At 45.3% G+C, this 24678-nt stretch overlaps 10 protein-coding genes across 10 annotated transcripts; 6 read left to right on the top strand and 4 right to left on the bottom strand. All coding sequences in view use genetic code 12, as the record gives it.

Moving 5' to 3' along the window:
- Positions 1-119: 119 nt before the first annotated feature.
- On the top strand, positions 120-3179 carry LODBEIA_P52720 (uncharacterized protein; the record flags this gene model as incomplete). Its single annotated transcript, XM_066975586.1, has 1 exon — positions 120-3179. The coding sequence occupies one exon, from the start codon at positions 120-122 to the stop codon at positions 3177-3179; it is 3060 nt and encodes a 1019-aa protein (XP_066832210.1).
- Positions 3180-4544: 1365 nt separating this feature from the next.
- On the top strand, positions 4545-7286 carry LODBEIA_P52710 (uncharacterized protein; the record flags this gene model as incomplete). Its single annotated transcript, XM_066975585.1, has 1 exon — positions 4545-7286. One exon carries the CDS (start codon positions 4545-4547, stop codon positions 7284-7286), a length of 2742 nt encoding a protein of 913 aa, XP_066832209.1.
- A 446-nt stretch (positions 7287-7732) lies between these two features.
- On the top strand, positions 7733-7990 carry LODBEIA_P52700 (uncharacterized protein; the record flags this gene model as incomplete). Its single annotated transcript, XM_066975584.1, has 1 exon — positions 7733-7990. The coding sequence occupies one exon, from the start codon at positions 7733-7735 to the stop codon at positions 7988-7990; it is 258 nt and encodes an 85-aa protein (XP_066832208.1).
- A 1399-nt stretch (positions 7991-9389) lies between these two features.
- On the top strand, positions 9390-10424 carry LODBEIA_P52690 (uncharacterized protein; the record flags this gene model as incomplete). Its single annotated transcript, XM_066975582.1, has 1 exon — positions 9390-10424. One exon carries the CDS (start codon positions 9390-9392, stop codon positions 10422-10424), a length of 1035 nt encoding a protein of 344 aa, XP_066832207.1.
- A 391-nt stretch (positions 10425-10815) lies between these two features.
- Positions 10816-11727, bottom strand: LODBEIA_P52680 (uncharacterized protein; the record flags this gene model as incomplete). The annotated part of the gene is made up of 1 exon (XM_066975581.1): positions 10816-11727. The coding sequence occupies one exon, from the start codon at positions 11725-11727 to the stop codon at positions 10816-10818; it is 912 nt and encodes a 303-aa protein (XP_066832206.1).
- Positions 11728-12026: 299 nt separating this feature from the next.
- LODBEIA_P52670 (mitochondrial 54S ribosomal protein uL10m) lies at positions 12027-12860 on the bottom strand (the record flags this gene model as incomplete). Its single annotated transcript, XM_066975580.1, has 1 exon — positions 12027-12860. The coding sequence occupies one exon, from the start codon at positions 12858-12860 to the stop codon at positions 12027-12029; it is 834 nt and encodes a 277-aa protein (XP_066832205.1).
- Positions 12861-13615: 755 nt separating this feature from the next.
- Positions 13616-15667, top strand: LODBEIA_P52660 (uncharacterized protein; the record flags this gene model as incomplete). Its single annotated transcript, XM_066975579.1, has 1 exon — positions 13616-15667. One exon carries the CDS (start codon positions 13616-13618, stop codon positions 15665-15667), a length of 2052 nt encoding a protein of 683 aa, XP_066832204.1.
- An 860-nt stretch (positions 15668-16527) lies between these two features.
- On the bottom strand, positions 16528-16908 carry LODBEIA_P52650 (uncharacterized protein; the record flags this gene model as incomplete). Its single annotated transcript, XM_066975578.1, has 1 exon — positions 16528-16908. One exon carries the CDS (start codon positions 16906-16908, stop codon positions 16528-16530), a length of 381 nt encoding a protein of 126 aa, XP_066832203.1.
- Positions 16909-17283: 375 nt separating this feature from the next.
- Positions 17284-18046, bottom strand: LODBEIA_P52640 (uncharacterized protein; the record flags this gene model as incomplete). Its single annotated transcript, XM_066975577.1, has 2 exons — positions 17284-17735; positions 18034-18046. The coding sequence occupies 2 exons, from the start codon at positions 18044-18046 to the stop codon at positions 17284-17286; spliced, it is 465 nt and encodes a 154-aa protein (XP_066832202.1).
- Positions 18047-19621: 1575 nt separating this feature from the next.
- Positions 19622-24367, top strand: LODBEIA_P52630 (uncharacterized protein; the record flags this gene model as incomplete). The annotated part of the gene is made up of 1 exon (XM_066975576.1): positions 19622-24367. The coding sequence occupies one exon, from the start codon at positions 19622-19624 to the stop codon at positions 24365-24367; it is 4746 nt and encodes a 1581-aa protein (XP_066832201.1).
- Positions 24368-24678: the final 311 nt, after the last annotated feature.

The following is a 24678-nucleotide window of genomic DNA, read 5'->3' as shown; positions in this document are numbered from 1 at the left end:
TGTTGGGTGGGTTGGTTATTCGTGTATAGTTTAAACAGTAAGTAAGAAAAATCAAATTTCATTTCCTTAACCTCCGTCCCCCCACCCACCCTGCCACAACGCAGGTACTTTGTTTTGCCATGGATCTGCTGCTGCTGCTATCTACTTGGAGACAATTCCAATTGTTCGATTTCACCCCGATAAGAGATCCCAACTACCAATCAAATGAGCCTCTATATTCAGACCCCACATTGAGTGCCATCAATGCCACCAGGGCCTACATCATCATTGCCGTTGAAAACGCGATTTTGAAAATCGTCGATGCCGAGTCGATTACAACGGTGGGCCAGTTCCAGGCATACGACTTGGACTACAGAATAACGTTTATCGAGCCACTACCGAACTCGAGCAATTTGGTTGTGACTTTGGCGGAGAAGCAAGGGTCTCCGCTGGTTATCAAATTGTGGGACGTGTCCAAGATTTTGGACATTGAGAACCTCGAGGAGTCCGAGTACAAGTTCAAGTTTCAAACGCAAGTGCCGGTCTATAATCTGGTTCTGAACGGAGATGACAACTCGTTCCCGATCTCGTGCTTCAAGTTCAACTCCGACCTCACTTGTCTTGTTGTGGGATATACCAATGGCAAGATCATTTTAATACGCGGGGATCTACTACGCGATAGAGGCGCAAAGCAAAGAGTTGTATACGAAAGTGCAAATGATCCAGTAACCGGGATACAGTTTAATGATAACGACCAATTGTTGTACGTCACCACCACGTCGAGAATACTAACCGTGACCACAACGGGAAGAAACCAGGGCAAGCCATTAAAGATTCTCTCGTCCAAAACCGGGGCTGATCTCGGGTGCACCGAAGTCAGTGAAAAGCAGGAGCTAATAGTGGCGCAGCCGGACTCCATCGTTTACTATAGTCCCGAGAAGAAGTTAAAGACGGTGAATTTCCCAATACCAAAGTCCAAGTTGATTCGTATCGGCCAGTTCCTCATCATGGTGAGTCAAGAAGACGACCTCGAGAGGCTACAAACGAGGATCATCATTATGGACTCGAGAAACAATCACATATCGTTCAATTTGCTCATCCCCAATAGCATCGTCAAGGCGATATTCAAGAGGGCAGATGACTTGTACATCTTGTCCAATGACGGAATCTTGTACAAGTTATTTGAAAAGCCCATCAATAATCAGATTGAGAGCATTCTTCAGCGAGAGTTGTTTAGTGTTGCCTTCAATCTAGCCAAGCAACTGCATCTTCCCGTGAGCACGTTGCTAAAGATTGAAAGATTACACGCGGACTATTTGTTTGAAGAACAGAAATTCGACGAGGCCATCAAAAGCTATATCAAATGTCTCGGGTTGTTCAAGGACTCGGGCGAAGATCAAGAAGAGTTTATCATGACCACCGTGACGAAATTCAAGGATGCCACCAATGTGGCGAATTTGATTCAGTTTCTTGAGGATTTGTACGAGAAGAAAATAGCAAACAACGACCATGTGACCCTCTTGCTTTGCTGCTTGTGCAAATTGAAAAGAACCAATGAGCTAGATTCTTTTATCGACAGGTTTGATTTATCTAATGAAAACTTGCAGAATCTCAATTTCCAGCTCATTATTAATCTATTCAAGGAGTGTGGCTTCTACAAGCAAGTGTTGAAGTTTCTCCACAAGCTCAATCAGCCCAATTTGATTGTTGACCTCCAACTATACGATTTGAAGAACCCAAAGCTTGCATTGAAGTACATGAAGTCGTTGCCCATCGACGACTTGTTGCTTATCCTCATTGACCAGTCAAAGTTGCTCCTCGACTATTGCCCCATTGAGACGACGGAGTTGCTCATCAATGTGTTTACCGGGAAGTACCAGCCAAAGGAAAAAGAAGAGCCTGGTGGAGTCAAACGTGTCGAGGTCGAGAAGGAAAAGGAGAGCTCGGTTGAGCTATCCAATTATGTTGCATTCTTGAGCTATTTGACAGGTGGCGACGAAGACCAACCACAAGGAAAAGAGCAAGAGCAAGAGCATGAGCAGGAGCAGGAGCAAGAGCGGTCACAGCCAAAGTCACAGTTTAACATTGAGCCAACGTACCTCCCACCAAAACCAAATCTCATCTATTCCAGTTTCACCAACCATACAAACGAGTTTGTCATTTTTCTCGAAGCATGTATTGAGGCTTTTGACAAGTACCAAGGAAACGTGATGGACAAGAAGGAGGTTTTAATCACTTTGCTTGAGATGTACCTATCTTTGCATGCCACTACGCACAAGCAAGAATGGTTCAACAAGGCGGAGTCTTTGATTGAGCACCACTATAAGCTCTTGGACAACAAGTCGGTGCTATTGTTGAGCCAGATCTACAATTTTAAGCCTGGCGAAGTCAAGATCAAGGAGGCCAATCAAGACGAAGAGAGTCTTTTTGTTTCGTACCAGATCAATGAAGATATCAAAGGGTGTTTCAAGATATTGGAGAAGCACGGAGAGGCCAAACCGAAATTGTACAAGATGATGCTCGAGTTTATCATATCCAAGAAATCCATATTTGAAAAGATAAACCATGAAGATTTGCAAGTGATTATACGGCAAATCAAGCATTACAAGCTCTTGGACCCATTGGAGTTGATCGATGTGCTAACAAATGTCAATCAAGAGTCGACTGAGTACCTTACATTTGGCATTATCAAAAACTACTTGTTGGAGTTTTTCACCAGCCAGCAACAGGTTATAAACAATAACGAGAAATTGATTGAAATGTATGAGCAAGAGTCGGTTAAGAACTCGATCAAGCTATCGGAAATGACCAGTCGCTCATCGACTGCTGGCATTCCCAGCAACACCAAATGCTCGCTTTGCAAATTAAAGTTGGATTTCCCCATGGTCCATTTCAAATGCAAGCACTGCTTCCACCAAAAATGTTTATCAGCAAACGTGGTTGCTCATAGCACCAACAACAACAACAATGGCGGTGACAATGGCAATTACACAGCTGACGAAGGCAATAAGCCCAAATGTCCCTTATGCAGCCAGAGTGTCTCTGAGATCAAATACGTTCCGAGCTTGCAATACAAGCTCAAAGACCAAACTGAGTTGTTTGTGAGCTCGTTGCGCGAGAGCAAGGATAAGTTTAAGTTCATTGCTGATAGTATCGGCAAAGGTGTCATGGAGGATGAGTTTGTTACCATGGATCAGTAAAGATTCACGCTTGTTTCTATTTATAACTAAACAACTAGCTAGCTAGCTTCACTTAATAGCTCAGCTCAGCGCAACAAAAAGTTTTTCCAGAGTTTTTTACCAAGACATCCAAGACGATTGGAACAGTAGAACATCCTCACATTCTTCTATTGTTTTTTGATTCTTTTTTTTAAATTTGCAGATGGGAGCATTGGTGGCTTGCGAGATTAGGGGGAGGTGCCGCACGTGACTCAATATCGATGCACGTGATTTTGTGTCATGTTTCATCTTTGCATGCTGAAACATCTAGATCATGCCAACCTGAAACACGTCTCGACAGGTGGGATTCCTACGGCTCAAATCTTCAGCTCAGAGTGGGCACTTGCAGTAACTATAGTTGGGTGGTTGTCGAAAATACCAGGGTTAGAATGGCAAGTATATAAGATAAAGGGGGGAAGGGAGAAGGGAAGAGAGGCTGGTCTATTCGATCACAACTGGCCTTTTTGTAAACCGGTGTATGCAGCTCACTCAGGGTGTAGAACTTGCTACGCAAGATTCAAATACAACACGAGTGGCAGAAGCACTCACTGCTCTCCTCGCAGGCAGACACAGCGTCGTATATTTTGCGAGATAACAATAGCCTGTCGCAGTGCAAGAGCAGCAGTGCATACGAGATAGCCTTTGCTGCACCCACGTGATTGCCCTTTTTCGTACACTCTCTCTCCAGTTATTTATTTCAGGTGTGTTTGAATACAACCAGCCAAAGCCCTGGTGGGTCACATTCACGTACCATCAACCTATTCTTTTTCCTGAAACAAATCTGAAAGAAATGCAAGTATGTTGGATCACTAGCGAGTAAACAGTGGTCTTTACATGATAAAATTTCCAGACCTTCCATACTATTTGTTTTTTTTTTGATTTCTCGACATTTCTGACACCTGCAACCAGTTGATCCTTCCAACGGCACGGTGTCACGCTTTTCCAACTCAAGAAGAGCTCAAACAGCCCGTGTTGAAGAACGCCCTCTCCCCCCCCCCTCCCCACGCCGGATTATCCATAGACAGTTTTTATTGCCAATTAGAAGCTGAAAAGCTGAATATTTGAAAAGGTGAAAAGTTGAAAAGTTGTTATCGCCAAGAAGCCAAAGCTTATAATATTACAAACGGATTTAACCTTATCCAGACCCCCCTCCCTCACTTCCTTCACACACACGCAACCCCTTCTTCTCTGCCCTAAACTGGAAAATTATAATAATAGCCATTTTCACTTCAACCAAAACGAAAGCAGGATAACAATTCACAAGGTGTCTTGTGGTAATAAAAGAAAAAAAAAAACAACCAAAGAGGATAAAGGGACTGGGCTATTAAAAAAAAAAATAGGGAAATCATGAATACGGTTATTTCTCAGGTTGAAAACGGGGATCTGTCGTATTGCTACCGCAAGGAAATTATTGTTCACGACGAGGAGACGCTCGACGACAAGGACACGGTACTTCCAGTGGATATTGACCCAAGTTGTCCAACGTGGTTGAACTTTACTGACATAGGCACCACCAATAATTCAACTCCAAGTCCAAATTCAAACCGGGAAGCTCATTTTGCCCCTTCCGATTCTGGCCATACCCAACTCTACCAGAATCACCGGGGCTTGCCCACGATTCAAAGAAACAACATAACCACGCGTGAGGAAAAACATCAGCGGCCGCGGCCCCATCCATTGAATTTGGGAAACAACTTGCACCACCAAGCAAACGAGATGATAGCTATTCCGCCCGTTGTAGAGCGCAGCCAGCAGAGGAACAATGAGCCCAAATTTGCATCGTCTCAAACATTGTCGAGTGGAGCCCCCACCACCAGCAGAAATTTCAAAACAAGCTCGAGGATATCGCCCGAAGCTCTACCGCACCACCTAATTCGAGACGTTAAGTTCCAGTACCAACAGCACGTCATTGAGTTTCTCAACTATGTCATTGGCAAATATAAGGAGTGGGAAGACTACATTGAAGCCAGTAGTTTATTTTGGAACGACTCGTACGAAGGAGGGTTGGTGCTACATAACTTGGCCAAGATCAGCGAAGGGTACCGGAAAATGATCTTGAGTGTGTTGAGAGCATTGAGTGTCCACGCCGGTATTGCATTGAACCCCATCAATCTGCACAAGTCGCAAAAGGAACTTGATAGCGACTTGATCAATTGCAACATCTTCCAATTTGTCTACAATTGTTCGATCGAGGAGATCAACATTGGAGACTTGATCAACACCTCGTTGTTTTCAAACGAGTTCAAGTTTAACTTGATGAGCTACTACTATAAATTGGACTTTCTCCTTAGCAAGCAAGTGCGAGACGCCAAGTGGCTCGCTATTCCCATGGAAATCTGGTACAAGTTGCCCTCCTACATCAAGCTCACGAGAGACCACTTGAATGAAATGGCCCATAGGCGCAACTGCCAAGATTTGGAAACTTGTCTCGTCAAGCTCAACTCGATCACTTCCAAATTGCCCCAGATTGACGAAATGAAGAAACGCAGCCCGGTTTCAGATTGGAAGGATTTGGAAAAGATTAATCTTCAGCTAGAGGCCAAGTTCCCCGAGTATTGCCATTTCAAGAATTTCGACTACTCCAAGCTTTACAATGCACAGCAATTGGCCGATTTCAAAGGAAACCCCTTGAGCTCCTCGACTGATAATGATATAACGCATTCGAAATATAGAGTGAAACAGTTGGGCAAAGTCACCACCACCAGCGCACGTCTCGGCAGAAGAAAGACGTCATCTTCGGCTGCTGCTGCTGCTGCTGGTTCTTCGACTTCTTCATCGGTGTCGAGGGCAACTTCATTAAAGTCGTCGTTTTCCAATATGGTAAAGAAACACATTTCTTCTAATGACACCGATAAGCACACTCAACAAACAAAATTGAAGATCTCTGAGCCATTGAGCGTGAGAAAAGAGGACTCGAGGGAACTGGTCAAGACACATGGTGCTGCTCAAGATAACGACAAACTGAGCAGTGCAAATAAGCAAAAAACAATGACGGAGCAAATGAAGCTGGTGCTTCAGCAGCAAGAGTCTCTTGATAATAATAAAGGTCATCCGCCTCCGAGACAGCAGTCGTTACGCGATCAACGCGGCCACCCACTCAAACCAACGGGGAAAGTTCCCGATCTACCCTTGCCGAGCAAAACCAAAGACGTGCTCGCCTTATCAACGTCAACTTCAATTTCAACGTCAAAGTCAACCTCAACCTCAACTTCAGTTTCAACTTCAACGACTTCGATACCCTTGAGAAAATCAAATGAGAATCGGCATCCCAAGGCGGGGCCGAGTTTGAGCACTCACAAACCGATAACGTTGGTGGCACCCCACTTACATAGCAACAAGCAGGTCGACACATCGCATCTTGAGCACCAGTTGATGTGTCTACGGCAATTGCGAGAAAAGTTGTTCAACTTGGGACCGCAGTTGATTGAATTTTTGAATCTACAATTGAGCTACTGCAAATTGTGGCAGAAGTTTCTTGAAGATGAAGAGAAACGGACGCAGGATGAGCAGAATGGCGTCATTTCCGATCTTGACCAATTGTTGAAGACGCTCGAGATGGAAGCTAGTCGAGACGAATCGAGAAAAACATTAGATCCGCGTGCAGGGGCATTTTCACTGCCTCCTGCTCCTCCACCTCCGCCGCCTCAACCACCAAAATCTCAAGTTGGCAGCAAGAAGTTGAAACAGAACCCCTATATCCGATCGATATACCAGTCATTCAATGAAAAACTCTGCGATCAAATCGAATTCACAAAGTCAACCATCATAGTCCACGTCGCTGATCGGTTGATCATTCCCATTGATGAATGCTTAAAGCTATGTCAGCAAGGTAAAGGCGACAGGCAAACGTTGGATAAGTTTATGGAGTTGATTGTCAAGCAGTATAACAAGTTGTATTGCGATTGGTTGGAAGGGATGATTGGGCCCAAGTCGATCAAGGAGTACCAAGCACTATGCGAGCGAATCGAGTCCTTGCAAAGGGAAAGCGGAGTACAAAATGGTACTACCGCAGCGAAAATAGGTGGTGGCGATGACATTATAGCGTATTTCCAACAGTTGACAAAGTTGAAGAACTTGGTTTCCGGATAAGACAAGGGGGGGGGGGGGTAGAATGCGGTGCGGTACCCTCTAATATGCAATCCATGTTAAAAAAGGATGCCAACCGAGATGCGGCTGATTCAGGCCACAGACCCCATAGCATGTAGCACTTTTTCAAAAAAAAAGCAAGACACTAGTGCTGTTAGTGAATAAAATAAACCAGCAAACCCACAACCTTTAGACTTTTAAATCTTTTTTTAATTCTTTTTGATAAGCCCCTTGTCCCTTGTAATGTGTATGTCCACTGACATACACATACATATCGTACCATAGTTAGTGCAAATGCATCGTAAAGTCAACCCCAAGGCATGACGATGACCGAGACTTCAAGATAAAAGGGCATCCTCAGAACATCAAGAACCATAAACTACCTAGCTACTACTACCACTGCTAACAGTGAACACCATTTTATTTCTAAACAGGAGCAACCGTGTTAAATGCACTTACTAATATTCTGCATATGCATAAGCACAGCCCTCAGCTACATCGGAATCAAGCTCAAGCTACCGTCAGCCGCAAGCTCGAGCAGCGCGCAAAATGGCGAAGAGAGCAACAACGACAACGACAATAACGAGGCCAAAGTGCAGGAGGCCATGAGCTCGCTCAGTCGGCAGTACGGTGATGGTATGGTGTTGGGGAAACGCAGGGGACATGGTGGCGCTACATTGTTTATTATTGAGGAGCTGGGGAGTTGATGTCACTCAAACCAGGACTCACGAAGGGTACTTACTTGTAACGTGGGAAACGCCTCCGGCTGCCGTCGTAGTATTCTCGCAAAGGGTTCATTTCAAGCTGGGGGGGATATGGGTGCTGGGTCGGCTAGTGTCGTGTTATTCGGCTGAAAACACGACACGACACGACACGATATATATACATGCATATACTACCACCGGAGGGGTCCCCCCACTCTAGTCACGTGACTGTTCTCTTGCGTGGAGCAATAAAACAAGCCACAGTGGAAGGCGATTAGGGGTCGTGTGAATCTCTCGGTTGCTGTTCGGTTTTGTCACGTGCAGGGCAGCTGGAGTCAGACGACATTAAGGGTTCTCGGGGCGTGCGTTGCAACAAGCAATACGATTGCTGCCTTACCGACCACTTACCCTCTGTGGTTGCAATTCAAAAACGCCTTGCGGGAACCAAACTCATAACTCATTGGGCCTGTCAGTTTTCTTGTAGCTGTTATCTTTTTACTACCTCCACCACCAGCAACCATAGAGTTAAAGTAACCTAGCATGAGCGGTGAAAATTTGAGTTTTTCTGGCAACGAGGGATGACATTTGAGACCAAATAGCAACCCAGAAATTGGGCAACAAGAACTCGTCGCCAAAGTATAGTAGAGAATGCTTTCCCCTCCCCGCCCACCTCGCCACCAACTCGTTTCCTGCCCAGACGCCTCACCACGTATGATAAACGGCTGCTATTTGGATTGCTGGCAAGTGCGTATGGCCCCGTTATCATGTTCCTTGCACTCTCGCTCTCTCTCTCTCTCGCCATCAAATTTTTTTTTTCTCCTGCCGAGGTTACACGGTGATTTAATTACTGAGACGTGGACATGGCACAAGGTGCAAGTATGGCGCTGAGAAAGCAGAAAACAGGGGAAATAGACTGGGGGGTTTCAATTATAGGGAGGCACTGATGGTAGAGTCTAGAGTACATACTTGGTAATCGAGAGTTCCTGAAGTGTCGGATAGAAGTGGAACGGCCCCCCTGCCGCCACCAATGTCAATAGCTTATGCTTGACAGAGATAAAGTTGCAGTAAATTAAGAGATTTTTTTTCTTCCTGCTCGGTGCCGCCCCCCCCCCCCCCTTGCCTCATAAGCCCAATTTAAATAAAAAATCCCAAGAGAGATTGCCACATTTTCCTCTTTCCTTTTCCTTTTCGAACCCCCTTTTTCAACCAATTGATATCTTGCGTCGAATAAGATCAATTGAAATTCTGATCCATCAACAGGAAACGCCTCAATCGATTATTCAACCAATTGATTCTTCTTATCAGCTGAAATTTTCAATTTCCATACAGTTTTTATTTTTGGTTGGAATCAAGCAAGAGATTTCACTAGCACCCCTTTTTTTTTTTTCTTTGTTGAATAAATATGTCATCGATTAATCCATCTCAACAGCATTCGAGTGCTATTCCTACTGGAGGCGAGATTCCGCCTCCAATTGGCGAATCGACTACCCAGTCGAAACCATCAAACCCTTTTGCTGCTCCCACCAACACTGCGGTGGGTGAAAAACCCACTGGTGGTGCTGCTGCTGCCTCGAGTGGTGCAACCACCACTCGTTCACACAGCGCAGTCGCCTACTTGTTGACTTGGCAAGACCCCGTCTACACCGGGAAAGTGTTTGGCTCGATTGTGTCGACCTTGGTCATTTTCCACACCATTAACTTGGTCAATATCTTTTTCCACGTTGCTTACATTGCCTTGTTGTTGTCGGCTGCTGCGGAGTACGCCGGGAAGTTGCTCACTGGTAGAGGCTTTGTCACCAACTACTTCAAGAACTTCACCACCAATAGCTCCTATGCAACCAAGTTCAACAAGCAAGTGTTGCCTTCGATTGCTGATTTGAATGTGGAAGTTGAAAAAACTATTAATCAAATCATTTTTGCTCAAGATATCGAAACCACGTTGAAAGCAGCTGGTGTTTCGTACATTTTGTACAAGGTTACCTCCTACGTTTCGTTTTTCAACTTGTTTGTTTTTGGCCTCGTGTTTGTGTTCACAGTGCCATACTTTTACAAGACCTACCAAAAGGAAATCGATGCTGCCGTGGGTAAATACACTGCTTGCGCCAAGTCCAGATTCGCGAAATTGACCGACGAAGCTCAGCAAAAAGCCGGCCCAGTTGTCGATGACTTGATCAAGAAGTTGGGCCCCGTGGGCGAGTTTATCCAGTCCAAGATCCCAGTTAGAACCGCTGGCTCAACCGTGGGAAACTCAAAAGCTACCTCGTATGGAAATGCTGCTGATGACCATATTGCTAGTTCTTCTGGTGTGTCATCTGGAGCCACGACTTCAACCACGGTTCCCATCCACAAGTCGGACTTCCCAAAAGTCCCTAAACACGATGACTTTGACGATGACACCGATGACTTTGCCGACACTACTCAAGAACACAAATACTAAGCAGATTCTAAGTGGACCACAGGCCCTTAGAGTCTAGTTGTTGTTGTTGTTGTTGTTATTTATTATCACCCTACCTTTCCCCCCTCCCTTTTCCCTTTTTTCTTTTCCTTTTCTCCTTTTTTTTTTTTTTTGTTGCACCGTATGAGTTTGTGCAGAGTGGCCACCAAAGCCATTCTCTACGAATCTAACCCAATCAGTCAATTAATCAATCAATCAATCAATCAATCAATCAATCAATCAATCAATCAATCAATCAATCAATCAATCAATCAATCAATCAATCAATCAATCAATAACCACAATCAACAACCACAATCAACAACCACAATCAATTATTCACACTCTATTAGTATATATATATTTATATATATTGACTATCTTTTCTAAGATGCTACTCGCAATCCTCGGGGTTTGGCAACCTCTTGTAACATGCAACCCATTTACTGCCCTTGTTTCTCGTGACTTTTTGCCCTTCCTCGGTTGAATTGTACATAATCTTGACACATTCATCTTGATCTTCCCACTCCTTGCTCAATCTTTCAAACAACGGATGCTCGTCCAAATGCTTAACCATCCACTCGTGTAGATCCTCAACGTCGGTAATCGTGTATATCACGCCGCCTTCCCGCAAAACAAACGCATACTCACTCAAGAGGGTATTCGTCACGATTCTAGCCTTGTGCTTGCGCTGTTTAAAATGAGGATCGGGGAAACAAAAGAAAATCTTGCGCAACTGTCCCCGTGCAAAGAAATTGGGCAAGAATTTCATGGCGTTGCCTCGAATCACGCCAATATTATCGTATTTATAGGCGTTCTCCGCGTGCTGATGGCGTAAAGCCAAGATGCGGTCTTCGACGTACTGAGTCACCTGCACGCGGATCTCCATTCCGAGAATCAAGGTCTCGCTGAACGCGGGGCCCAAGTCAATCAACAACCCGCCAAACCCGCATCCTATATCAGCAATCTCCACTTGCTTGTTGTTGGTGGCGGTGTTGATATGGGGATATATTTGTGACCAGTCCATGAGCTGGGGCGATCGAGGGTAGTCTAACGCATGGTCCGAGAATGGGTTCGAATGGGCTCGTTGTCGATAGAATCTCTTTTGCGGCAACTTGACCTCATCCAGTGGTTGTTCTAATGAAGCTGTGGTGGTAATGGAGCTGGGTGTATCTTGTTGGGGAGGTTCGATACGCACTTGTTTCTTTCGGCTTTGTTCTTTGGCATCGCGGTATATTTTCCGTTTACTCAGTACGGGTGGCGCAGTCGTGTGCTGTTGTTCTCTCTTGGCTTCTTCTTCTGACATTATAGGCGCTAGTATTGCTGGATTTAATCCTACCTCCCGTCGTGATGAGTTTCAAGATGCCCTGGAAATTTTTCCGGCTCGTGTGTATTGAAAATTCCAATTTTGTGTCAAATTCCCACAACCGCAGAGATTGCAAGAGATTGCAGAGATCCACCCATATTCCATTCACGAATTCAGAATTTACCCACATCTTTTATTTACAGATATTACCCCCCCCCCCCTCACTCTCATTTCTATCACTCTACTTATTTTACTGTCCCCCCTTTTTTTACTTTTGCTCTTGCGGGGTTTGCGGGGTTTCACTTCTCAGCCTCGGGATCCAAATCCTTGGCTCTAGTGTCCATCGTCAAATACAACAAATGGCCCGGTGTCTCCAAAGTCTGAACCAAGCCAGCACCACCAGACATAGTCAACAACCCCAACAATTGACCCTGCAACCCTTGTTTGTCCGGCAAATTTTTAAACAGGTTCAACTCGGCAGCATTCATCACGCTGCTCTTTTCCACTTGCGCACCAATAATAATCAACTTGTCGCTCATCTTCTTCAAGATCTTCTGCACTTGCAGAATGGCGCTGGGCTCGCATTCCGGAATCGTGATGCACGCAGTGGGACCCGCCAACAAAGGCAACAACGGATGCTTGCGATCCTTATTCTTAAGCGTCATTCCCTTAGCCGCGGGGTCCACCTCATGGCTAGAACGAAGATACAACGAATATATCGAGTTCTTCAACATCGTATAGCGGGCACCACCAACGTATAGCCCCTGTTCGTTCTTGACGGCGCCAATCTTTTTGATCTCTTCACGCACATGCTGGTTCTCCGACTTGGTCAAGTTGTTGTGGTGGACGTACAAGATGATCTCGTTGGTGTCGTTCATGTGCTTGTAGAGGTCGAGCAAGTAGGTCTTTCTTGAGAATAGATCCTTTTCTGTCTGTCTGTTTAAAAAGGCCCGTTGTTTCTCGTTAGTTGGGATGAAAGCGGGTATTGATGTTGTGGTGGTGGTCTCGGTGGAGGTGGAGAGGGAGTAGTGTACTGTGAAGGTCTTGACTAGCGTAGATCGCGACACTGTCCCTACCGCTGCTGCTGCTGCCGCCGCCGTAGCTATGCCATATTTCCGCCATATAGAGAGCATGTTGTGCTGTTGCAGTATGATGTCGATGGTGGTGGTTTATTTGCAATAGCCCGTTCAGAAACTGAATTTTTTTTTTCCCTTTTCTTCAGGTGCAATGGAAGTCACGTGAGACGCTTTGGTGACAGACTTCTTGCTGATTTCCCCAAGTCAAAATTCAACAGTGGTAGAGGTTTCTTGTCAATGGCAAGACTCGTTTACCGGTGCCTACTAGTGATTATATATGTCCAGTGTGATAAGATATGTGCAAAGACATTGTGAAGGTGAAGACAGGTATGTGTGTTATAAGATCAGTTAACGGGGGGCAGACGTGGATGTGTATATACACATGGTAGCACAAACCTCGTATTATTCGATGCAGTGGTAATAGCTTCACTGAGTAAACTTCAAAAGATGCATAATTGACAGCCTAATTTACCACCATCACCCACACCAACCACACCACCGTCGCCACCATCCACCGTCGCCACTATCCACCATCATCCGCCATCATCCACCGACGTTATCTCATGTCTTTACTTTCTTGAAAAAACGAAAAAAAAAACTTCTATACCCATAGCGTTTTCAATTTTTTTTTTTGTAGCAAGAGTCGAATCCCCATCTCAATACCTTTCATATTACACGTCTACTTGATTGCTTTCTTTGTTTGACTTTTACAGCCCGGTTTTTGCTATCTCAGCATCTTTTTTTCCATTCAAAACCAGTTCTCAGGTAGATGTATTGATTTGTTTGCAAAAAAGAAAAACAAAAAAAGGGGAATGTCATCATCTGAATTTGAAGCATTTTTAGCTGCTCTTGGTACTATAAGTTACGATCCCGTTAAAGCTGAAGTTGAAGCTGACGTTGAAGTTGGAGTGGAACCTGAAACTGTACCTGCATCCCAATCTGCATCCCAATCTCAGTCTCAACCTCAATCCCAATCTCAGTCTCAACCTCAATCCCAATCTGCAGCCCAATCTCAGTCTCAACCTCAATCCCAATCTGCATCCCAATCTCAGTCTCAACCTCAATCCCAATCTGCATCCCAATCTCAGTCTCAACCTCAATCCCAATCTGCAGCCCAATCTCAGTCTCAACCTCAATCCCAATCTGCAGCCCAATCTCAGTCTCAACCTCAATCCCAACCATCCCAGAGGCAGACCGACTTGAAAAGAAAACTAAGCTCTTCCGATTCAAACCAAGAACCGGAAGGAGGTAGTGGTGCCAAAAAAGCTAGAATCACTGAAGCCAGCAAAACTCTGGCATTCACTGAGCCTATATTTGATAAGCCACCGCCTCAAAGGATTGGTTTCTTAGACATGCAAAGATTGGAGTACGCCACGAAAGCCGTGCAAAAGGGTATTCAGCTTATCCTCACCCAGGCCCCCACTTATAACGAATTGGCCTACTTGCTCAACTCGCCAGAGTTGGACAGCGGCACGCGTAGTGAGTTGCAACAGGGAGACTTGATTTCTCTAGCGTCAAAACTAAAGTCGAAATACAAGCTAGGCAAATTGCCCGTCTTGGATGATATTCTCAACGGCGTCATTGTGCTAACAAAGGAAGAATTAGAAGCATCGGCGCGATCCGAGCCCAAAATCGCTGCTCAGAATGTCCAACTCAATCTACCTTTTAATAATGCAGTTAATGAGATCTCGCCCAATGGGGTAAAGAATGATTTACCGCCATTGCCAGTCATCAATGACACAACTTTATACGAAAAGGTGTTTGTCCACAAGTCCACTGTCAACAACAAGACCTACTTGGGCTCGGAGGCCTTGATTCACAAGCATAATGAACGATTGGAGTTTTTCGGTGACTCGATCTTCAACAATTTGATCACGCTCATCATTTATGAGAAATTCCCCAATTGCTCCGAGGGCGACTTATCCAAGATTCGAGCTGCGTTGGTCAATAACCGAGTCTTGAAACAGATTGCCATCGACTACGGGTTTGATAAAAAATTGAGGACGAGAATCCCCGAGGGGACTTTATCTAACGGGGAGCAGAAGATCTATGCCGATGTCTTTGAAGCATACGTGGGTGCATTGGGGATCGAGAGGAAATTTGACTTGCAAGAAGTCAAGGATTGGTTAGAGAACTTGTACGAGAATAGAATTATAGAGTTGCAGCTGGAGTTCATCAAGGACCCCTTGGATAGAGACGCCAAGACCGAGTTGTATTCCAAGATTGGCACTGCGGACGTTCACCCCAACTACAAGGTGGTCACCGTGGGAGATGGTGTCCACGTGGAGTACGTGGTTGAGTGTACCATCAAGGGCGAGTTCTTGGGGCGCGGCTCGGCGGCCGGCGCGAAAGAAGCAAGTCTCCGAGCAGCCATGGCTGCATTGGACAACACTGCCGTTTTGGAAAAATACTATTTGGAGCGCAAAAAGGTGGAAAAGCCAATCAAGATTGCGCGAAGGGAACGAAACGAAGTCAAGAACAAGGAGAAATTGAAAAAGTTGCAGGAGACAAAGGACAATGGTGAAAGCAAGTCCGATCCTGACTTTAAACCGGCGTCGCCCATCCGCACCTCGATGTTCCCCGTGCCCGTCAACTACGACGACGAAGTCGACTGGGACGCAAAGAACCAATTGTACGCCTTGATTGGCAAGGAAACCGCCACCAGGCCCGAGTACGTCATTGCCGCGACGGACAACAATAAGCACACGGTTCACTTGAGAATCAGAAACTTGAACGTTGCCACGGCGTCAGATACTTCAAAGAAGAAAGCAATGTCGAGGTGTGCCAGTGCTGTTTGGAAGAACAAAGATGCATTGAGGGAGTTGTGCAAGCGGTTTGAGCCTAAAGATCTGGAGGGCAGTTAAAATCAAGTGGGGGGGGGGGGTGAATCTCGAGTCTGTCTTTTTTTTTCATTTCTAGGATCGTTGATCTTTTTTTAGAGTAGAATATATACTGACAAGTAGTTTTGTTTAATTGAACGGGTAATAGGCATAACCACTGTCAAGTCGAACTAGAACTCGAACCGACTCCGCTGTCAGATCCAACTACACCAGGGGCTCACAAAAGGCAGCGATGTGACGTTGAAAGATTACAAGAAGAATCGTTCAAGAATGAAAAAAAAAAAAAAAAAAATTGAGTGGTCCCTAGCAGGATCGAACTGCTGATCTTGGCGTTATTAGCACCACGCCTTAACCAACTGGGCCAAGGGACCTATCTTCTGTCAAAAGAGTAAGGGGGTCTTCCACATTACAATTATTTACCGGCAATGTACTACACTTTCACCACCTACAACTTTCAGCAGAGTACACATCTACTTTGAAACGACAACAATTCTGATTTCTCGTATACTGTTCTCAAACCTCCCTCCAGAAGATATACTAGAAATCAACTGCTTTGTCGAGTAGCCCCTTCAGGACTAAATTCTCGAACCTGATTTAACTTCCTTCTTCAGCATCAGATAATTAGAAAGCTTTATAAGCGGATCAGCATCGTCTGCCCCCCCCCCCCCCTTCCCCTGACATTTTTCAAGGTGATGGGAGGGATCGAGGTGAACGACTGCCATCCGGATATTACCGTCCTTTCTGCCACATTCATCATTTACTCGATCAATCGCAAAATTTGCAATATGATTCAATACTGGAACGGGTTTACTAGCGTTAAGCCCTTCACTGGGTCCACTTCACTACCCCAGCGTTTTCTTTACTTGTCTAGTTACTTTTTTCGTTCAGTCTCTAAGTAGCAACACCGAAGTAGAATTCTGATCAATTATATTAGGCAACAAAGTCAAATCATCATCGAATCTCCTTGCATCTTGTTTAAACGACTCATGAAGTCTCAAATCCATCCACCGCCTTTTCTGAGCTTGGCGCAAGTTGTTCATGGCAAATTTGTTATTAGGGTCTCCATTCACTGAAGCGGCAAGATCGTTTTCTTCATCGAGGGCCGAGTCACTGTTGATGTTTGTTGTTGTTGTGAATGTCGTTGGAGGCGGGAGCTGCGATAGGTCGATGTCATCGAATTGTAGCGGGTCGCTAGACCAGTTTTCCATAAAATGGAGAGTGTTGGGATGCGAAAAGAGCGTGTAGCCGTAGATACCGTCCTTCATGGGGGGTCTACGTGGTCCTGTTGTGTTTATTCAATCAATCAAACTGATCTCGCTCTAGGTTTCTTACAGTTTCGGTTTTTGTTTTCTCTTTTCCGTGTGGCCCCCCCCGCAGCAGCAATTTCGGATTAGAATTTCAACAAAAGAAAGGGGTTCACGATCCGCGGGGTGATGTACTAGTAAGACCTCCCCCCTTAGACAAGAGCAGCAGACAGGCCAAAGATATACACAGTGAGTATCCAACACTCCATCCAAGACATACCAGTATCACTCTTCAAACTATTGACGCGTATTTAAAAAAAAAAAGCAAATCTCATACAAATACCATCATAACTGGAAACAATTTTTTTTTTTTTTCATTTCTTTGGTGGTCAAAACCTACTCGGAAATGCCAATGACACCGCAAGCAGGTCTTGCACCAGCGTGACCAGTGGTTTTGGAATCTTCAAAGCCACCTTTACCGTAGTCGTCAGTACCAGCGTGAACAACAACGGTTCTGCCAAGGACAGAGTCCTTACCGATCAACTTGATCAACAAGTCTTGCTTGGTACCTTTCGCAACACCGTGTGAGTCGGTTGAGATGTTGCCCAAGTCACCAACGTGTCTTTCTTCGTCTTCCGGAGCACCGTGGGTCTTACCGAATGGGTTAAAGTGGGGACCAGCAGAAGTACAGCCATTGGTGTTGTCACCAAAGGCGTGGACGTGGAAACCTCTCAATGCATTTGGGTCGTTTCCAGCAATTTCCCAGGAGATGGTGGTTGGACCAGATTCGGACTTTTGTTCGAATTTGACGACACCGTTAACTTTGGAGTCACCTCTGACAACAGCAACTAAAAGAAAAAGCAAAAAAAGTTAGTAAAAACACCCGACAATATTTCGATTCAACACTTTTGACAAGCAATTGAGCGGCAGGATGATTCCAACTGTCCATGGATATGAATGGCAAGCATCATCGTGGTAAATGATGTGGAAAAATCGTGGTGTGTGAAGTGTGTGGATGTGGGATGTGGGATGTGGGATGTTGTCCAGGGAGGGGGGGCGCCTCCCAGCAATCGTTGATAATCAATCAATTGCCGTTGAAAAAACCGTTCAATTGAGTTCAATCGAGCTTGAATATAAGTAACATACCAGCCTTGACCATTTTTTCTATTTTTCTGAAGATATAAAACTCGTGAAGCGTTAAACCGTTACAACACCAATCGAAAGCACCGATGATGAAAGGAAAGAAAAACGTGTGGATGTTGGGAGTGCGCGATTTGGAAGAAAAAATTGCAATTGAAATCGAAATCGAAAAATCAAAGGGAGAGGGTTTTTTTGCTCCCTCTGTGTGTGTGTGTGTGGTGAGTATTAGTAATGAAATGACGACACACCACACACGAACGCACAGTACACACCAGGTTCAATTGACGTCGCCAAACAGTAGTAATCAATGTTCACAGCAACTACTCGAGTTTCTTGAGTCAGGGGTGGCAACTGACACACCAGATCAAGCTGCACGTGCTTCTTCCTATTCTCACTTCTATCCCGTGTTCCAGCCAATCGGAGATAAGTTCCCCTCCACTGCCAGACCTGTGCTGTTGGTTGCGGGTACAGCGGAAACTCCTTCTCCTTCTCCCCCAGTCTCCCTTGAACCCGACTTTCTATTAGTTGGTGTAGTACGCCAATTGTTTCATTTTCTGTGCGGGGGTGAGTCTCCAACTTGAAATCTCCTCGTGCTGTAAAGGTCAAACTTCAGAAGCAGACTTGACCAAATGCAAACAGTTTCGACTGCTTCAAGAGTAGCAATTTGGGAAATATCAAGTTGTATTTATTTGGCAAGCATCCACTGCCGGTCTTTTAAACTACAAGAAACACAGCTTGTCATTGGACCTTGCTGGTTACTACTGCCAACTGCCACTACCAACTACCAACAACCACTATAGGTTACATTTATTTTGCTCAGTAAATTTGCTCATCTATGCCCACTGTCAATTTTCATGCAGCACCTCTCAAAGGGGCCTGGTTTCTGTCTCGCGATAACAAAAGCTTCAACAGGCGGATCAACCTGTGCTGAGGACCAAGGACCAACCAGCACAGTTTGCTTGGGGAGAGGCGTCCTCAAATCTTCAAACAAAATTGTGAACCCTGAACTACGAAACCACGAACCATTCCCTCGACGTAATACTCTTGACTCTTAACTCAAGTTGCATCTTGAGTTGGAATAATAGAGGTCGAGCTCTTGAACCCTGAACTACGAAACCACGAACCACGGACCCCTTCCCTCGACGTAATACTCTTGACTCTTAACTCAAGTTGCATCTTGAGTTGGAATAATAGAGGTCGAGCTCTTGAAAGGCTCAGAGCTTGTGTGATTCGAATAAACTACCAAACACCATTCCCAAGGACTTTTTTTTCGTTTTTAAAAAAAATCAAGAGTTGCTTGTCATTAAGGACGAGCTAACTGCTTTAGTGCTCACTGCTTGCTGCTGCTAAAAAAGATCAACACGGCGTGTAAGCAAACTCTCCTCTTTTTTTTTGGATATTAGGATAAGAGTCTAGCCACACTGCTCAATTTCAATTGTTGCAAAAGCCATCGCTGCTCCAGGAAAGCGAAAAAAAAAAAAGGGAAAAAAAGTATGTGTGCTATTAAAAAGAAGACTGCTCCTTGATCAAACATGTACGAAAACGCCTGAGGAAAAAGCCTGCCCCCCCCCCCTCCTCTCCCCCTCTCCTTTACATGTCGACTCATCACCCCAGTTTTGGTACTTCTAGTGGAATAGGCAGTGTATTCAAATCACTAACCAAATCATTCAAGCAAACTTCGACCAAAAATGTGCCAGTCTCGATCAATCCCGTTGTTGTTGGCGGGGATGAAAACCTCCAGCACTTGATAAACCAGATCATCTCCAAATCGTCGTCGTCGAGCTCGCAACTCAAGGCCTTGCGCATGCTTACAAGGTCCATCCAGAAATACTCCATCTCGTCCGTGCAGGAGATATGGTACATTGTGCGGCACTTTTGCGATATCAAGCAACCGCCCGAGATCCGAAGGCAGGCCCTTCAACTTTGCATCGCGTGTATGGAAAAGGACGACAACTCAGTAGGGACAAAGACGAGGTATTTCGTTGACATCTACAACTATTGCCGCCTTCTGGACTCAGACTCGGACTTCGACCCCGATTTCGACTTGTTCTTGCTGGCGATGGCAAAACTCACCCACGGAGGCACCGATATACACGACTTGATCATTTTGGAAGATGCCGGCAATTTTCTCAAATGGATCGACACGATCTTGATAGTCATCTGCAGGATGCTGGAGCAAGGCAAACTAGACGATGCGCAAACCAGTAAGAATAAACTTGAAAACCTTGAGCAAGCCGAACGTGCCCTAAATTTCATCAACGAGTGCATCATTCAAAGTGCACCTGTCCTCGGTGACCGGGCTTGCAATGGCATTGCCGATAAGCTAGTCAAGTTTAAAATCGACACCAAGAACGACACCAAAAACAACAACAACGATAGCAGCAGTAGTACAATAAATGCATGCGTGGTGGATATCATCTTTACAATTTCAAAAAACTGTCTTGTTGAGTCCCAGGTGAAGTTGCAGGTGCTTCGGTACTTTTGCACCCTTTACGGCCAGTGCCAATCTCGGCACGATAGTCTCGCAAAGCGTATAGTAGAGGCTGTTGAATTCTTGTGTCTTCATCCGGGCCACACGTGTGTGCCGACTGTTCTCCTCGACCAAATGGTCGACGCTGGTGCCAATTGCCGGGTGGGCACTCCCAACTCGAAAGATTTCTACTGCTGCCTGGGGTCCATCTTCTTGACGCAGCAGTTGTACATCATGATGGTTGTGCGGCGCGAGCAAATGTTCAAACTACCGCACTTTCTGTATTTAAATGCGTTGAAACTGGTGTTGATGCTCGGCCATCCTCAATTGAACAAAAAAATCTTGCAATCGTTGGCAATGGCATTCAAAAAGGATGAGTACGAGACCAACTTTGGCGTCAGTCCCTTGCAGTCGATGGAGCGCTTGTTTCCCTTTCAAGTATGGTACGTGGAAGGGCATTCCTTGTATGATGTGTTGAAACTCGTTAAAGTTGACGACGAAGAGGATGCAAAAAACCTCACCACTCTTTGTGACTCGTTGATACGATTATTTGAGTCCTCGGAGATCTCCACACCTAGAGATACGTTGATCAATTTTCTACTAGGCTGCAGTAAGCACTTGTCACAGATGGCGGCCTTGTTTGTCTTGGATAGCTGCGACGAGGACAAGCTGTGCTCGCTTCTAAACCCATTGTGGAAGGAAGCTTCTTTCGACTTGCTCAACAATTTCTACTACAGGAAAGATTGTGTGTCAGTCCAGGTCAGGGTGAAAAGTATTGAGGTTCTCATTAACGCTCACGAGACTTCGCGATTGGTTTATGGCTCCGACCAGATCAACCACGAATTGCTCATTGACGTGCTCCGGAAATCAATCGATGAGAAAGATGAGAAAGTGCTCGAAGTGCTTAGCAAATTGACGTATCTACTATTCACCAAGGCTCCTGCAAAGACTTTTGAAAAACTCGTCACCATTTTCATCCCGCAGTTTGCGCCCAAGTCGCAAACGCCAAAGAATGAGGTGCTCATGTCAAGAGGGTTTGTCACGTCAGTCAACACACCCGTCACCTTGCCCCCGAAGATGCTGATGATGCTGCTGATGCTGGACTGTAGTGAGTTCCTTTGCCGGTTTGCAGATTCGTTATGTCGAGCTTTTGTCGAAGCAAACCCCGAGAGATCCAAAATGTGCTACGATGCCATCATGAAAATAGCAAACAATTCTGTTGACGGCCAGGTCTTATTGATCATCGCAAAATGTCTAGTCAGACTTCGCGTTACCAATGAAGACTACCTTTACTTCGTTCGACCATCCGACATGTCGGGCTTGGCTTCTGCATTCAAGCGAGACTCGCCCGTCAAAAGTCCTGGACAAATGTGGGCTTATCCTGAAGAAGTGAGCTGTGTAACGGAGCAGTTTCTCGATAAACCCCGGCAGTGTTTGAGAGTAGAAGGCAGAAACATTTCCTCCAAAGTGCACATAACGGGGGTACAATACCTTGACATTCGCAAGTGGTTCAAGATTGTCTTGTTCATCTTCGAAAACTTTGTTGATTGGGAAGTGTATTCATACGTGTGGGCCCATTTTTGTGCCCAGTTGAGTAACATGCGTTTGTTCATCAACTACGATGCGGAAATTGTAGCCCTCAAGTCCATCGTTTGCAACCAGTTGAAATTGAACTTGCCGAGTCAATTGACATTCCCCGCAAACGAAACAATCACCAAGGGGGATTTGCAAGTGGCGTTTGTCCGCACTTTTTCCGCTTTGATTGGATACCATGACAAGTTTTCCAAAAACGACGAAGACGAAATCATCGACAGCTTGATATTCGGGTTGAGCTCTTGGGATAAAACGGCTATCCCGTGCATCAACATTCTCACCATTTGCTGCTTTGAGATCCCCTTGTCGGTTAAGAAGTTCTTGGGGCTCATATTGACCAAATTGCAGACGCGAGTCACCAGTGTCAATGCCAGTACGCACACGTTGGAGTTTTTGATGGCATTGATCCATCTCCCGATTTTGACTTCGAGTTTCACCATTGAAGAATATAAGCGGGTTTTCGGCATTGCCATCAAGTATGTTGAGTACGCCCGGGATATGGAATCGCGCAACGATGATGTTTCTTCTCATCCTAATTCTCCTCATTCTCGATCAAACGGGGTGCAGTTGCACGGAATAGACGCGGTCGTGGAGAATGCGCCACTGACGCGGCAGAGCAGCAGCGGGGTGTCCCCTATTCTACTCCAATATATCAAGTTGCTATCGTACAATGTCCTCTGCTCCTGGTTCTTGAGAATTGAGATGGGCAGCAGGAAAAAAGTCTCAGCCTTTTTGATCAAGCTGTTGATCTCATGCGACGAGAAAGACGTCGACACCAACGGCTCGAAGATGATTAGCGACGAGTCGATTGGCCTTTTGGATTTTATAACGAGATTCACCTATAGCGACTATCCGCTTAAATTTATCAACTCGAGCTCGAGCTCAAGCAAGCGTTCGAATGACGGGATGGGTTCGTCCAGCAAGACGTCGTTGAACAGGTGGGTTGTTGGCACCTCTGTTGTTGCGATCGAGACCGATGTTCATCTGGGCGACACCGAGATCATGATACGGAAACCCACAGGTGTGAGTAGGCTTTTTGTGCAGCTTGATCATGGCAACAACGTTGGCAAGGAGGCAGCAGTGGGCCCGAACTACTATCTTTTGCAGCTCTTTGACTCAAAGGTAAAACCCACGCCCATCATTGAGGACTCAACGATACTTCGAGGCTTATCTGTGCTCGATCGTATCCCCAGTGTGGAATTTCACAAGGCAGGTATCATTTATGTGGGCAAGGGCCAAACAACGGAAAATGAGGTTTTGCTCAACAGAATCGGCTCGGCTGACTACCAAGAGTTTTTGAGGAGTATTGGGGACTTGACGGAATTGGAGGGTAACAGGACGTTGTATTGTGGCGGGTTGGATACTGACAATAATGTCGACGGCAAATATACGCGATTCTGGAGAGACCAGCTCACGCAAATTGTGTTTCACATTGCAACCATGATGGAAATGAAGCAAGACCAGCAGCAGGTGGAGGCGGTGTCAAAGAATGAGCCCCAGTTTCACGACGTTGCAGCTAGCATAGAAAGACAAAAGCAAGTTGATTTGAAAAAACGCCACATTGGCAACAACTTTGTCAATATTTACTTTGACGAACTGGGCAGTCAAGATTTCAACTTTAACTTGATCAAGAGCCAGTTTAATTTTTTAAACATTGTCATTTCACCATGCACCGTCTCGCAAAAGTACGATTCACCCGATATGTCAACTGGAGGACTGCCAGGCCACGTCCGAAAATTTTTTAGGATCAAGACTTATAGACGATCGGGCGTTCCAGCTGTTTTTTCAACAAGTCATTTCAAGCTCGTGAGTCAAGACCAGTTGCCCACGATTGTGAGGAACTTGGTGATGTTGGCGGACCAATTTGCCAATGTGTGGCACAATTCATCTGGCGAGTTCAAGTATACGTCTAACTGGGCGCAGAGAGTGAAGCAGTTGCGGATCATCAACACCAGGGCTTTGGCGAACTATGAAAAGTTGAAAAAGGATACTTTAGCCGAGAGCCAGGTTCTGAAAGCGAACCAAGCCTACAAGAACAAGCAAGACTTGACGCGGTCGTTTCTTGAACAGTTGGATGGCAATGCATTGGCTGATGACGAGGCTGATAACCACGAATTTGACTTTGACTTTGACTTTAATTTAAACTTGAACTCCAACTTTTCCAATCAGCCAGTACCTGGTCTCCAGAGAGATGCGGAGAGGGGTCAGGAGGCTAAGGCAGATTCCGACTTTCTGTCATTATACAACGCCGTCGAATTCAATTCTTTTACTTCATGAGTAGTTGGAGGGGTAGAGGGGGGTAATGTTAAAAATTAGAAGTTAGAAATTAGAAAAATATAGACCAATATATAGCAAACTTGGAGTTGCACCGCACAAGTTAAAACAGAAGTTTGTCAACCTTTTGCAGTTCATAACAGCCATCGTCATTTTGTAGAAAACCAAGAAAATAAAACAATATAGTTGAATCTTGATTGAACCAGATATGCTAATGGGGGGAAGGAACTATTGAAGTTACTGGCGATGTCGCACAATTCCACTAAATTTGCGTCCATCGCAAGCCAGCAACGGAAGAAAATTGCTGGCGTAAA

The sequence above is a fragment of the Lodderomyces beijingensis genome (genome assembly GCF_963989305.1).
Source record: "Lodderomyces beijingensis strain CBS 14171 genome assembly, chromosome: 6".
NCBI classification, from domain to species: domain Eukaryota; kingdom Fungi; phylum Ascomycota; class Pichiomycetes; order Serinales; family Debaryomycetaceae; genus Lodderomyces; species Lodderomyces beijingensis.
This window is presented reverse-complemented; position numbering and strand designations above follow the sequence as displayed.